Raw genomic sequence first — 12,379 nt, 5'->3', positions numbered from 1 at the left:
GGTGAGTCCATGACCCGAGACAAAACTCTTGGCCGGCCATGGCGGGCTTTGGACTTGTTCGCAGGGACAGTCCGGTCAAAGCAAACAAACCACAGGAAACGATCACCACACGACTAGAGGTGTTAAGGACTCGTAAGGTTGAATTGGCTATCTCAAAATTACACATGTAAACAGGGGATTGGCTGCTCAAAACTCTAGGAGCACACATTTGCCAGGTTCGATACCATCATACCATACAGCCGGTCACCAATAAACACCACTCTATTTGGCGCGATCATGCGGCGCATTCCACCTTGTTGTCCCTATCCGTCTATAACCTGCTCCTCGCTGTGACATCGTTCTCCAATTCATCCCAGCATCCCATGAATTGGGGCTTCATCCCGTGTAGATAGAGAGTCACTTCCAGACGCCAAAAAGCAAAACAAAACCTAGTCAAGAAAAGAGGAGTGTATTGCTCATCCAAACAATACGACACTTGTCGTCAGGTGGACCACGGCGGACTCTGTAGAAGGCCTTTGTTATCCTGATCCAGTCATCTTGCAAAATCGCCATTGATTGAGGCAGCCGTGCTAGATTCTCCTGAACTTAATCCGCCCGGTAGATGCAACATCTCGGAGACTCCAATCTTGGGAAGTTGGGGGACGGGCAGTTTCCGTTGCGCTCCGGTGACAATGTCTGCTATCGAAGGGCCCGAGTGCTGTGGCGGCGGAATGTGAGAGTAAGATCCATCAGCTTGGGGCTCCATTGGAGCCAGGAGAGGAGTATGCCCAAGCGAGAGATGACGGAGACCTGGAAGCTGTAGGTCACTGCCGTGAGGTCGAAGACGTGGAGAGTGTCCTGGGGTAGCAAGCGGCGTATGGTCAGGAGTGGGCGATATCGACTCGTGAGAGAAGGTCGGAGACGAGGGAGCTGTTGAATGTGGCGAATTTGGCCTGGATCTCTTCACTCGGTGATCGTCATCATGGTTTTCTTGGGAATGAGATCTCGACATGGAGTGTGAGATGGCGTAGGCTGAGAGTGATGGCAATCGTCCATTGGTGTTGTGGGAGCGATGACTGAACAAGTGGTGTTGGTGTTGGTAGGGGACTCTAGTAACGTGGTCGTCTCGCTCGACTTGAGACGCGGCGGTCGCAAGGAGATTGATGTCCATCGAGTTTCTGTCGTCGGGGCGGTTAAACAGTCCAAGCTGAGACGGCATCTGAGGGCCCCCGTGGGAGACCTGGACCGCAAAAGAATGAGGTGGTGAGACGTTGGGGGAGCCGACGGCTGAAGTAGGGGCTGAGCGGGGCAAATGGCTCTTGCTGGGCGGCGGCATCATCTGAGCTTGCGAAGCAAAGGCCTGATGGTTCGAGCCATCCTGAAGACCGGCGAGAGCGGCGGCGGCAGCAACTTGATGAGTCTTTTGGTTTCTTCGCGAGTTGGGGTTGTTGTGAATGCGCGAGTGGCGAGTCAATTCATCGGATCGACTAAAGCGCTTGCTACAACCAGGAAACTGACAGGCGTGAGGCTTCTCTCCGGTGTGCGTACGGATATGTCGGGTTTGATGCTCCAGACGGTGGAAAGCCCTGTCGCAAAGAGGGCATTTGTAGGGTCGAGGGAGGTCCTGCCTTTCTTCTGTGCTGGGAGCCTGAGCACCCATGGCCGTCGTCGGCATCAGGCTGACAGCGGCTGCCATGTTGCCTTCAGGTTGCGTCGTGACGGAGGTGTTGTTGGGCAGAAGGGTCGTCGTCGTCGGCGGCGAAATGGACTCGTGCGAAGGGTGGGAAGATGAGGGAGAGTCCGAGGACGAAGGAGAAGGGTTGAGGATGGCAGTAAAATCTACTGCAGACGAAGAGCGTTGCATTCGAGCGAAGGGAGAGTTTGTTCCCCGGGAAGATGATCGCTTATCGTGGGGTGAATCATCCACTTAGTAGTTAGTTGACCGATGGCGGCGTGACGCATGCACAAGGACAAGAACCGCAAGGCCTGGGGTCGGAAAGGCGCAGATTGGAAGTGGGCGGCAGCGGATTGGCGATAACAAAAGCTGTAGCGTGGGACGTCTCTGGAAGAGAGGTGGTGTGGTAGGTGGTGAGGTCAGGGAAATGGTGTGGTCAGAGAATTGAATAGTTTTGGGGGGAGAGGGGGGGAAGAGGAGAAGAAACGAGGAGGCCCCGGGGTGGACGGCGTTTTGTTCAGGTAATATGCAGGAGAGTGAGAGGATTGGGATGAGAAATGAACCGGGTCCGGTGTGTTGGAGAAAATAGATGGTTCAGGTGGTCGAGATGATGACTTGGGCGTCGAGAAACGAGGATGAGGAAATTACCCGGCACTGCGGACGTGGGAAAAACTGGAGACCGGGGGGACAGGGGTTGGATGACGGGGGGTGGTGTTGTGTGCGTGTGTTTCGGTGGTCGTGATTTTTTTCTTTGCTCTGACGGAAGGATGTAGAAGGTGGAAGAGGCGAAGGTTTCTTGACGAGTTATTACCCTCTTGCCCTCCGTAGGAATGTGGGAGCACCGCTTGTGCCAGATGGTAGGGACTAGTGGGCGCGAATCGAGGGCGCCAGTAGCCTGTAGTATGAAACCGTGGGTGAGGTGAGGTGAAGCTGAGGGAAAAGTCGCGAGGCGTGCTTTGTAGGTAACTGTGGGACAAATAATTGGGGGGAGGCGCTTCCATTAAGGGCGAGAGGGCGAAGAGGGTAAGAGGATCGGAGGGGCCAAAGGACCAGGCACCAAGGCAAGGCACGGCACTTTGTTGGCCCTTGTGCTGTGATGTGATGGAAAATGATTCAAATGACGAATGGACTTGACTTGGGCCCAGCAGTGGTGGGCTCCTGCTCCCTTAGTGCCGATTTTCTTATCAGGCCACGGCAACGGCAGCCTTGGAGAGAAAAAGCTGGAAGAGAAGGCCACATCTCGTCCAGGAGAAGCGCGCTGGCACTGATACTGCAGCTGATAGGAGGGGACCGAGTGCCCGCCCAAGGTTACCTTGTTGGCGGATAGAACCATATCCCTTGCTCTCTCTCTGTTTATTCTGTACCTATAATCCTTAACATACCTAGTAGCTATGGCACGACCCCCTTCTGTTTTCCCTGACACCTGCCTCTCCCTCTTGGGCCTGGGAAAAGGGACGCGATCAAAGTGATGGCGAACGAGCCTTATGCGAAGATGATCCGGGGAAGGGCGGCGGGTGAGCTGAAACTTGAAACTTCTACCAGTATGTGTAACAAATAGGCGTCTGTTGGGAGGCCTGGAATGCCTGGGCGAGACTTGGGGCAGGATCAGGGCAGAATCATGGCCCGGGGGAGGCCCGGGCGAACGTTGGAAATGCGAGTTTCGGAATCTCGGACTCCTTCGCGTTCCCCCGAACTAACAAGTACAGCAACATCTGGCATTCTTCTGGGGAAGTCATATTCCGGTACCCAACCGATGCTCTCTCTCGTGCTTTCCCGGTGATGATTCCTGTTGGGCCGGTAAAGTTGGTGGTCTGGTCAAATCTCAATAATAATGCCACTTGGGCCGAGTACTCGCAGTCTATTGCCTCATGGAGCGACCTGCGAGCCGCGGGCCACGGCAAGAGCGAGGGAGAAATTCTGCTTCGTCGCAGTACGGCGAGACAGTCCGTATTGGGGAAATGATGGGGAAGCGCTCAAGTACCATCCTGCACGAGATTGGCGTAGAGTGACAAGGGAAGATCCGAGGCAGTCGGAAAACGGGCTTGTCTGACGAACAGAATTTAGAACACATCCACCCACGATAAAAAATCGGGAGTCGTTCAAAGTAGATTCCTGGCGACCATACCGACCCTCGGGAGTGGCAGTGGGTGTACCGAGTACTCAGACTTTTGGAACGAGGTGCTATGTACACTCGTCCGGAATATTGCATGCATGCCTATGATGCAAAACAGAAGAAGTCGCGGTGTGTGAATACCGAGCCCTGCTGGGCCCCTCGAACTTTCTGTGCTGATTTGAGCACATATTGGAAATCCCCATCCATTCAATCCTACCGTTCCTTTCTACGAGGAGCACGGTGGCATTGCCATCTCCCTAGGTGCTATGAATCGCCACAACGGAGACCTTTGCAAGCATCCAAGAACGAGTACAGTAATCACCAAGGCCAGAAAGAATACTTGGTACAACTCAACTCCTTACGGACACGACTGACCTAACCCCGTCCATCAATGGCGCAATCCGACCAACACTCAGGGGGTACCATCAGGGCTAGGCTGTGCACAAGTTACTGTGTACCTCGTTGGTACTCGTAGGGCTACTTCCGGGGCTCCCAATTCGGGGGAACCGATAGAACGCGTCAGAACGCCCCAGAAGGGTGGTTACCGGATAGCTGAGGCCTTACGATCAGAAATCTCTCTGGGGCAGCTGTGGCCTAACCAGAAAGGACAATGCCGCCCGCCAAAACCGCCCCTTGGTATCGCCCTTGAGGCGTCTCCTATGACATCCTGGACATCTCAGCTTCAGGCACAAGTAAAATTCTGGTTACCTGTTCTGTGACCACTAGGCTTCGCCGGCCTGGAAGAGTGGGTTTACGAAGGTCACCTTGTGGGCTCTTTCCAGTGGCTCGGACTTGGACTTTCGGGGACGTCTGGCGGTCCATCACCTGCAAGGGGGTCGATGATTTCACTTCTGGGGGAAGGGGCGGATTTGAAGGGGTGATGGCCCCTTGCGAAATTCAGTGGGGAAATTCAGTCCGGCTGTGGCTGAATCTCGGGCTCATCACCCCGTGTCGTCCAGATACGGAGTACCTACCGATGGTCCCTGGCACGATAGCACACGCAACCCACTGAACCAAGTCTGCAATGCCATGATAGCACGACTCTTTTCCTTCTCTGCCAGAAGCTGGCCAGACGTTTACCTTGAGGTCGGATAGCTGACTGCAGGTCCAAGCAGGATTTGATGCGAGAGACGAAAGGCGATGGAATTAAGTGGCAAAATTCGAACTACGAGGGCCACGAAAAATCATCAGCTACGGCGGTTTTCGATCATGCCTCCACATTTGTCGATAGGGCCGGAGCTGTTGGTGGAGGCGGCACCCACGGATTCAACTGTCCTTACCATCATGATGACCCGGCCATCAAACAACAGACTCAATCCTCAGGGATCGACTGATTCCCTGTAAGAGTCCGGAATCGGCACGATAACACCGGTCTTTGATCCTGACGGCAAAACTTAGCCAACAACATTGCATCCGAAGAACAAAATCTGGTGCAGAAACTTGGTGCATGGTACTGTGGATGTCATACTCCATCCCACGCGCTCCTGGCGCCACCCTCGTACCAGGTACATATCGCCTTGATTGATACCCCGTGCGCCTCTGATTCGACAAGATGTGCTCACCAATAAATCGAGAGGGATGCACCGCCAGAAGGACCCATAAGGAGTGTGGGTTGAACTGACACGGCATATTCCCACTTCTCCACAAATCTCTTTAAGCGTCCAAGGCGAAGCAAGAGGGTAAACAAAGTTGCCCAAACCAGAATAAATAATATTATTATTTTTCAGTCTTGTTACGACAATCGCAAAGGGCCTTATGGTCTATCGAAACAATCCGCGGCGAGTGGCACACGACGCAGCCACAAGATGTCCATCCTAGCTCTTCATGGATCCGAGCGACGCTTATCGAGATCGCTCGTACAAATGCGGATGGAATATTGAGCTTCGTTGGCGATCCTCAAATGGAATGCCATTCCTGTAAATGTATGAAGTCCTCCTCTCATGACGACAGTCTTCTGTACAGCACAGCGATTTCCAGGTATCCGATACTGCGTCCTATATCTTCGTCATCGTGGTTGTGGTTGGTACGCTCAACTGCTTATCCAGCAGATGGGCAGATGGGCAGATATCCATCCAGTGAAAAGAGCTCTATAGGTCTTGCAGAGAGTTGAAGCAACTTGTTAGTCTATCTGAAGGAGCTTGATGGGCATTCAATTTCAAGGTAATACTCCGTCCGGAGTACAAAGAGTGATCTGACTGTGCTGCGCGTGCCCCACCGATTGCGACGGTTCGGAGAAGAGCACGACTATTCTTGCATGCTCAACCAGGTCGATTTCAGCCTGATTCTGTCCACCGGCATTCAATGCAGAGAGCTCTGGCAGCCTGACCGTCTATGGGCATTGATCCGTGGTCGACGAGCCTGGGCGCCTGCACAAACCGTGATATTCTCATTGGACTAACGACGTTGCGTGCCAGGAATGGGCGAAACCGAGCTCTACGATCGGCATATCTGGCTCTCCATCCGTTCTTGGTGTTGTGATGGCTCACCGTACCGAAGATCTGGAAGAGCTCTCAATTTATCAACTTCCACGATGATTGCCTATACGTCTGAGTCAAGCTGGGTACAGAAGGGCCAAATTTCCGACCTTCTCGGATGATGGCAGCGAGTAGCTATGAGTCGGCCACCCTATACCCACACCCTCAACCCGCGTTTGGTGAGATTGATGCTTCCAGGTTGGTGACAATGGCATGAACAACATGGTTGTTGCGAGTACAAGGCGCACCGATCTTCCGACGCTCCATCGGGTGAAGCAATCACCAGCAAATTTCACATATCGATTTCGGAGTGTACCACAAATGCGGGCGTTGGCCGGGACTTACACAGTACATGGGACAAATTGTTTATACCATTTGATTGCTATAAGGTGAGCTCCTGACTCAACGGTTCTCTGTCAGAGCCTGTTTCGATTCTTCCCGCCTTGGTGCACCCACCGACTTGCTTGACCAGTGTATCACATGTCAGGCTGTGAACTTCGGCGTGGCTTTGTTCCAAATTAATCAACGACGTACTCGATAGAGGCAGCCCCAGTTGGGGTTCCCATGTCGCATTGTCAGCTCTGTGAGGGGGTGCCTGGCTCAACTGGTCCTTTCCGACTATAGCATCGGCGTCATCGCTGAAGGGACTCGCTCGAGCTCCATCGACTGCCATCTCTGACAGACTGTGCCAATGGGCTACCCTTGTCGCCCCGAGGCTTTCTTCAAGCATTAGCAAAAGATGATCAAGATTCAGTCGAATTCAAGGGCGAAAAGGAACCCAGAAAAAAATTCCCTCGGGTAACTGATACCGGGTGTCACTGTCTTGATAATCGGGATTTCCTTATCGGGGACAGTTCCATATCTCCTGGCTCAACGGGCTGACGGATGCAGCTCTTGGCGACTAGTCCAGGATCCAGGAGCATGCGGGAGCTGTTTGCGTGTCATGGAGTTGAGAAATCATGTGCAAATTTCGGACTCGAGGAACATCTACCAAGGCGAAATTTTTAGGTTTGAAGAAAATTTCTTCTCACATGGGCCGGCATTTCTTCGGCGCTGCGCCAATCTGACCGTCAGCTGCATGAATCCGAAACTGCTACCAGTACCATGTGCCTCGCAGATTCCAATTGACGTCAGGCATCAAGTTAGTATATCGCGATCCACATCTACCAGTACATGTCCATCGGAGCTCACCTGATGAACAACTCAAGCCATCGGCGGCGCCGTAAACAACGCTCAACAATTCTACCTAGAAGAAAAATTCCGAGATTGATCTCATAATAGCCAGGAGACACTAGACGAAGACTTCAGTCCACCTTGTGGAGGGTGGAAGTGCACAACATTTGATGTCCCTGCCTGTACCTAATTCTTTCCTTTGGTCAATTAGAGGCATTCTCTCGGCCTTTGTTGAGTGGTACGGGTTTCTAGAATATCTACTGGAGTCCAGTGCATTGCAACGAGAAGACGCAGTGAACCTCGTCATAACTGTGGCAGTAGAAGTCGTTCGATGGCTGCGCGTACAAGAGCGAGCATAGTTTTCCATTCCTGGCCTCCTATTCCAAAAACCAACTGCACCGAAGGGATCCTGGTGGCTGACACTCACGCGTAACGCGAGTGTAACTCGAGAACCACTTCGAGAGGTCGCTATGCGAAAAGGAAGGAATACGAAGAGACGATGCCCATAGTATTTCAAAATCAAAATCCGACCCCAGCAGAATTAGACGCTTTACTCGTGGGAATTAAGACGCAGCCCCCGTCCGCGATGACCCCCAATGTGTGGGCTCTATGTGCCTCGTCATTCCGGTTGTCTAGATAGAGATACCTACATTTCCGCTTCCATATCAACTTCGCAAATTTGACAGGACTCCCAATGAATCTACTAAGGCAGTGGGTGCCCTCAGCATAAAATACACAGAGTAGAACAAAAAGCACATTAAGGTTCGTGGAAAGTGCAATATTTGCCACTCAAGGCCTTGGCTGCAGTATCAGTTCCAATACTGGGTATGCAGGAACAGGCCTTGCGCATGAGGTTAAAAATTCTCGATCCGCCGTCCTCTACCTGCCAGGATTGCTGGTGCTGGTGCTGGTGCCGGTGCTGCCACTGCCAAGAAGGCATCGCGGCGGCGGGTGGTGCCGTTGCCGCACTCCATTCTGGGCAAATGGGCAGGAGAGACTAATTATGACGTATCATTCCACCATCTATTTTCGCCTGCGCGTGTCCCTTAAGCTCGATTCATGCCCGAAGTTCAAGCAATGGTCGACGACAACATGACCGATGCTATTTTCCTGTCAAACATCTAGTCCAATGAGCGGGTATTCTCTTATATTCTTTCATTGAAAGGGCCTCATACCGTCTCTCTTAGCCGCCCTGCCTTCATATGGTGGGTTAAACTTTTTGTTACCAAGCACGATGCCACCTGCTCGAGGACGAAATGTCGATGACTCGAGATCTGAGACCTCAAGCACCATCACGAATCAGAAGGAGAAGTCTACACTAGGGCCAGCCAGCGGTTCTGGAGTCTCAAAAGCAAAGCGATTTGCATCGGGGCTCAATGTTCCCGGCGCAGGGAATAAAGCCCCTGTGTATGGAAATGGGGCTGCTCCTCCCTCTGCGACGCCCGCAGTGACGGAAGGGGACAAAGACCCAAGTCTTCCTCGAGTATGTCGTTCTACATCGTCTGGCATAGGATCTTCTCAAGGAGGCACCAAGAGTATGACTAACAATGCTATCTCCCTACAAAAGACCGAATGGGCCACCATGTCGGTCCCTATTCTTCGCTCGTACCGCACCGCACATCGTCTCCATGTCCCTGCAGCATTCAATTACCCTCATGCCGAAGTCACTTACAAATCTTGCGAACTCGCATTACGGGCTCCCTCTGCGGTTTACTATAGACGGAAACAACGTGAGCAACATCTTCAACGACGCAAACACCGCCAATCGCAGCAGACAAATGGAACCTGCAAGAACAATAAACCCAAAGACAGAGATAAAGAGAAGGGTAAATCAAAAGAGACATCAAATACACACAAAGCCTCCTGCATATCTCCCTCGATAGCTCAAGTCGTCGAACCTCCCGATCCTCTCCCTTCCAACCAAGGCCAAGGCCAACACGCACCTTCTTCTCCGTCCTCTTCCACCACCTCCATCTACCTGGGTCCCCGCGAACCGGCTTCAAATCTCGCAAATGTTGTGCGCAAACATTTCAACGCGCAACAGTTGAGCGAAGCCGACACAATAGCGCGATTTATCTACGTTGTGCAGCAGAACGGAAGACAGGTCTGGACAGAGGGTTCCGAGGGCGATGGATCGGGATATTGGATGGGGAGTCAGGGGAGGGCGGTGAGAAGGATAGATGGGCCGGGCGGAGATGTTGGTTTTAGGCTGAGGTTTCGACCATGACTACTCTGAGGTGGCAGGATACGGGATGGGTTATGGACCAAAGACGAGGATCGGTCGATGCCAAGAGACGGGCAACATGGGGTCATCATGTATATTATGCTCTCCAAGAAAGATAAACTTCTTCGGCTAGAAGGAATAATGCTATGAGAGTAGGTGTATGAAATACTAGTCCGGGACTCTGCTGCTTCGTGTATGATGTAGTTGGAGGTAGATGGTGCGCGGCCAGCGCATGTGGCGACTCTACCATGTCGACATGTATTCATTCATCTAAGCCATGGGCGTGAAAACCGCCGGCGGAGTCTTTGTCGCCAGAAAGAAGTTTCGTGATAGACACGTCGTTCCGCTCTCTCTCTCAGAGCCCCTGCTCTCTCGACTTATTTGAGTATTTGTGCCTTAAATGAAGTGAAACAGGAAAGTTGGGGTTGAAAAGGAGACGGATTAGGGAGCGGGAAATGCAAAGGGCTCTCTTAAGTAGATTCACAGCATAAAGGAAACCAACGACTTCTAGTGAGCGTCTTGAACCGATAGAGGTACACTTGTAAATAAATAGTCGTGGTCACTAGGCCAAGTTCCATATTTGACGACATATTTTGTCGTAAGATAATAGAAGGACACGATTCAACAGAGATCTCTCATTAGGGAAGAACAGATCCCCGAAGAGACGCGGCACGAGACGAACTGGATGTCAACGTAGGTAGAGGGCACCAGGACATTGATCGGAAAACATGAGTCCACTGGATTCAAGTGTATGTTTTGGCAACTTGAAATTGACACCCATTTAGTCGTCTCTTAAAACGGACATATTTTGGCTGGAGAGGGGCAAGTCCGACTCTCAATCGTGCAAAAAGCTTCCCAACTGTATCAACCGATCAACTTGCTCATTCACCCAAAACAGACCCATCCTCTGCAACCACTCCTGTTAGAGCCGATCGACATACTGATTGATGTCCCCTGGATAAGCTTCCTTGAGAGCGTGGCTTAATGATCGTGCCTCCAAGATGCCGAAGAGCAGAGGATTGTGATACACTCAAGGCAGAGCAGCCTCCTGCAGGGTTGTCGCGTATTAAACAACATGCGGCTTTCAATTCCGCTGGAGCCCCTATGTTCGAAGATCCTTCCGACCCTGATGCGAAGATTCCGTTGCAATTTAGAGCTATCCGATTGAATACAATGAGAGCAGAGATGTGCGATCGCTTCTCACTGGATCAACAGGTCTGTGACCAAACGGTTCAAGTTCATAAACAAGCGGCAGAGGCTGATGGAGCGGCGGATCCCAGTGGAAGGAAGATTTAGTGGAGCTTCGTTTGAACCACTGTTCGTGATGCTCCTGCAATGCCGCGCAGACTGTTCTGATCACGGGAATCTGTTGTCGACTGGCTTGCCTAAGGACGCTCTGTCACCGAGATCTCAAAGACTTGGGCCATCTCAATGGGACATGGAGGGCCTTTCGCCTGGACAGATTCGGATACATGGTCTCGACGCCCCAGGGCATTTCCGGGGGTGATTGTTCTCAACCGTGGTTGACTTATGTTGTCCAAAAGTGCCTGGATTAGTCTCCGAACCCAAATTGATTGATGAGACCCAACAGTGTCTCCCCAGACCGACCTGGGTCAATGGAATTCCCTATTTGATATATCAGGTGAAAGAAATGAGAGCGTACGTACGTGCTTTTGAGATGCAGGTTGGGTATCATCCCACCACTTGGACGTTTCATGCGCATGTTTGGTCTAACTCTCTGCAAAACCTTTCCTGCATTCCTGGCATCCGCATTGAGCCACACGAAAAATGGTGATCTTGGGATCAAGTGCCTGGATACGGGTTGAATCGGACGCATCAGGATCGCGGTCAGCCCACGTTAAAGGATAATGGCAAGTGAAGCAATGGGCGGTGTGTATCAAGGCCGAGACGGGTTCGGACTTTACCAAAGCAAAATGCTTCCAAGTCCGGTGACCTCAGCTTGGGATAAATAGCAACGACGTCGGCTTGGGAATTTGAGGGGTGACAATCCCACAGATGATGAAAAGATCATGCGGGAGGTCAGTCGATGTCGGAACGTTCTGGGCAGGGATGGCTTTGACCACGTTGGCCACGTCAATGATGGGTCCGAGATGGACAAGTCAAAAACAACAAGACCTTCGCACTGATGATGAGATCATAGCCCCGATGTCATCCCAGATAGAAGCGCTTTACGACGATGGTGAGAGGAAGTTGTCAGACAAAACGTCCACCGAAAGAGCGATATAGGCGCAAAGGCACCAATTGAAATTGAAACCATCTGAAAAATTGCAGCCCAACGATGAGGCGACAAATTGGAGAAAAGAAGAGCGAAATAAAATACCTGAGTGGCCGAATGCAAAGCACTGGATGCCTTCTGCAGAATGTGCAGTAGTGGCAGGATTCGAGGAGTGGAAGCCTTCCAAAAGATGCAGCTTTGGGCTTCGACGCCGACTAATGTGGGCGCTCCGTGGTTCACAGTAGGCACTCGCTGCGCTGTCTTGGCTTATGATGAACTGCAAGTGTCGTTTGCCGCCCTCTTCCAGCCTGCCGACTGGGGGCTGATTTTAAAACCTAAACAAGCCATGCGTCAGAGGAAACGGGAGACCTGAAAGCGTCAAGATGGATGGAAGCCAGGAAGAGGGCCCAGATTACTGTGTGGGAATAGGAACAGGAGAGAGGAGGATCGTAAGAGCTGATTGAGCTGTGAACAGGTAGCCGACTGGGATTCCCCAAGGCTGAAA

The 12,379-nt window shown here is 51.9% G+C and overlaps 2 protein-coding genes across 2 annotated transcripts; one reads left to right on the top strand and one right to left on the bottom strand.

Annotated features, from left to right (window-relative positions):
* Positions 1 to 532: 532 nt before the first annotated feature.
* On the bottom strand, positions 533 to 1,843 carry Z519_12489 (uncharacterized protein; the record flags this gene model as incomplete). Its single annotated transcript, XM_016770195.1, has 1 exon — positions 533 to 1,843. The coding sequence occupies one exon, from the start codon at positions 1,841 to 1,843 to the stop codon at positions 533 to 535; it is 1,311 nt and encodes a 436-aa protein (XP_016613537.1).
* A 6,805-nt stretch (positions 1,844 to 8,648) lies between these two features.
* On the top strand, positions 8,649 to 9,641 carry Z519_12488 (uncharacterized protein; the record flags this gene model as incomplete). Its single annotated transcript, XM_016770194.1, has 1 exon — positions 8,649 to 9,641. One exon carries the CDS (start codon positions 8,649 to 8,651, stop codon positions 9,639 to 9,641), a length of 993 nt encoding a protein of 330 aa, XP_016613536.1.
* Between the last annotated feature and the right edge of the window lie 2,738 nt (positions 9,642 to 12,379).

Source organism: Cladophialophora bantiana (genome assembly GCF_000835475.1).
Source record: "Cladophialophora bantiana CBS 173.52 unplaced genomic scaffold supercont1.30, whole genome shotgun sequence".
Taxonomy (NCBI): domain Eukaryota; kingdom Fungi; phylum Ascomycota; class Eurotiomycetes; order Chaetothyriales; family Herpotrichiellaceae; genus Cladophialophora; species Cladophialophora bantiana.
The sequence above is the reverse complement of the archived record's forward strand: the minus strand, read 5'-3'. Positions and strand labels throughout refer to the sequence as shown.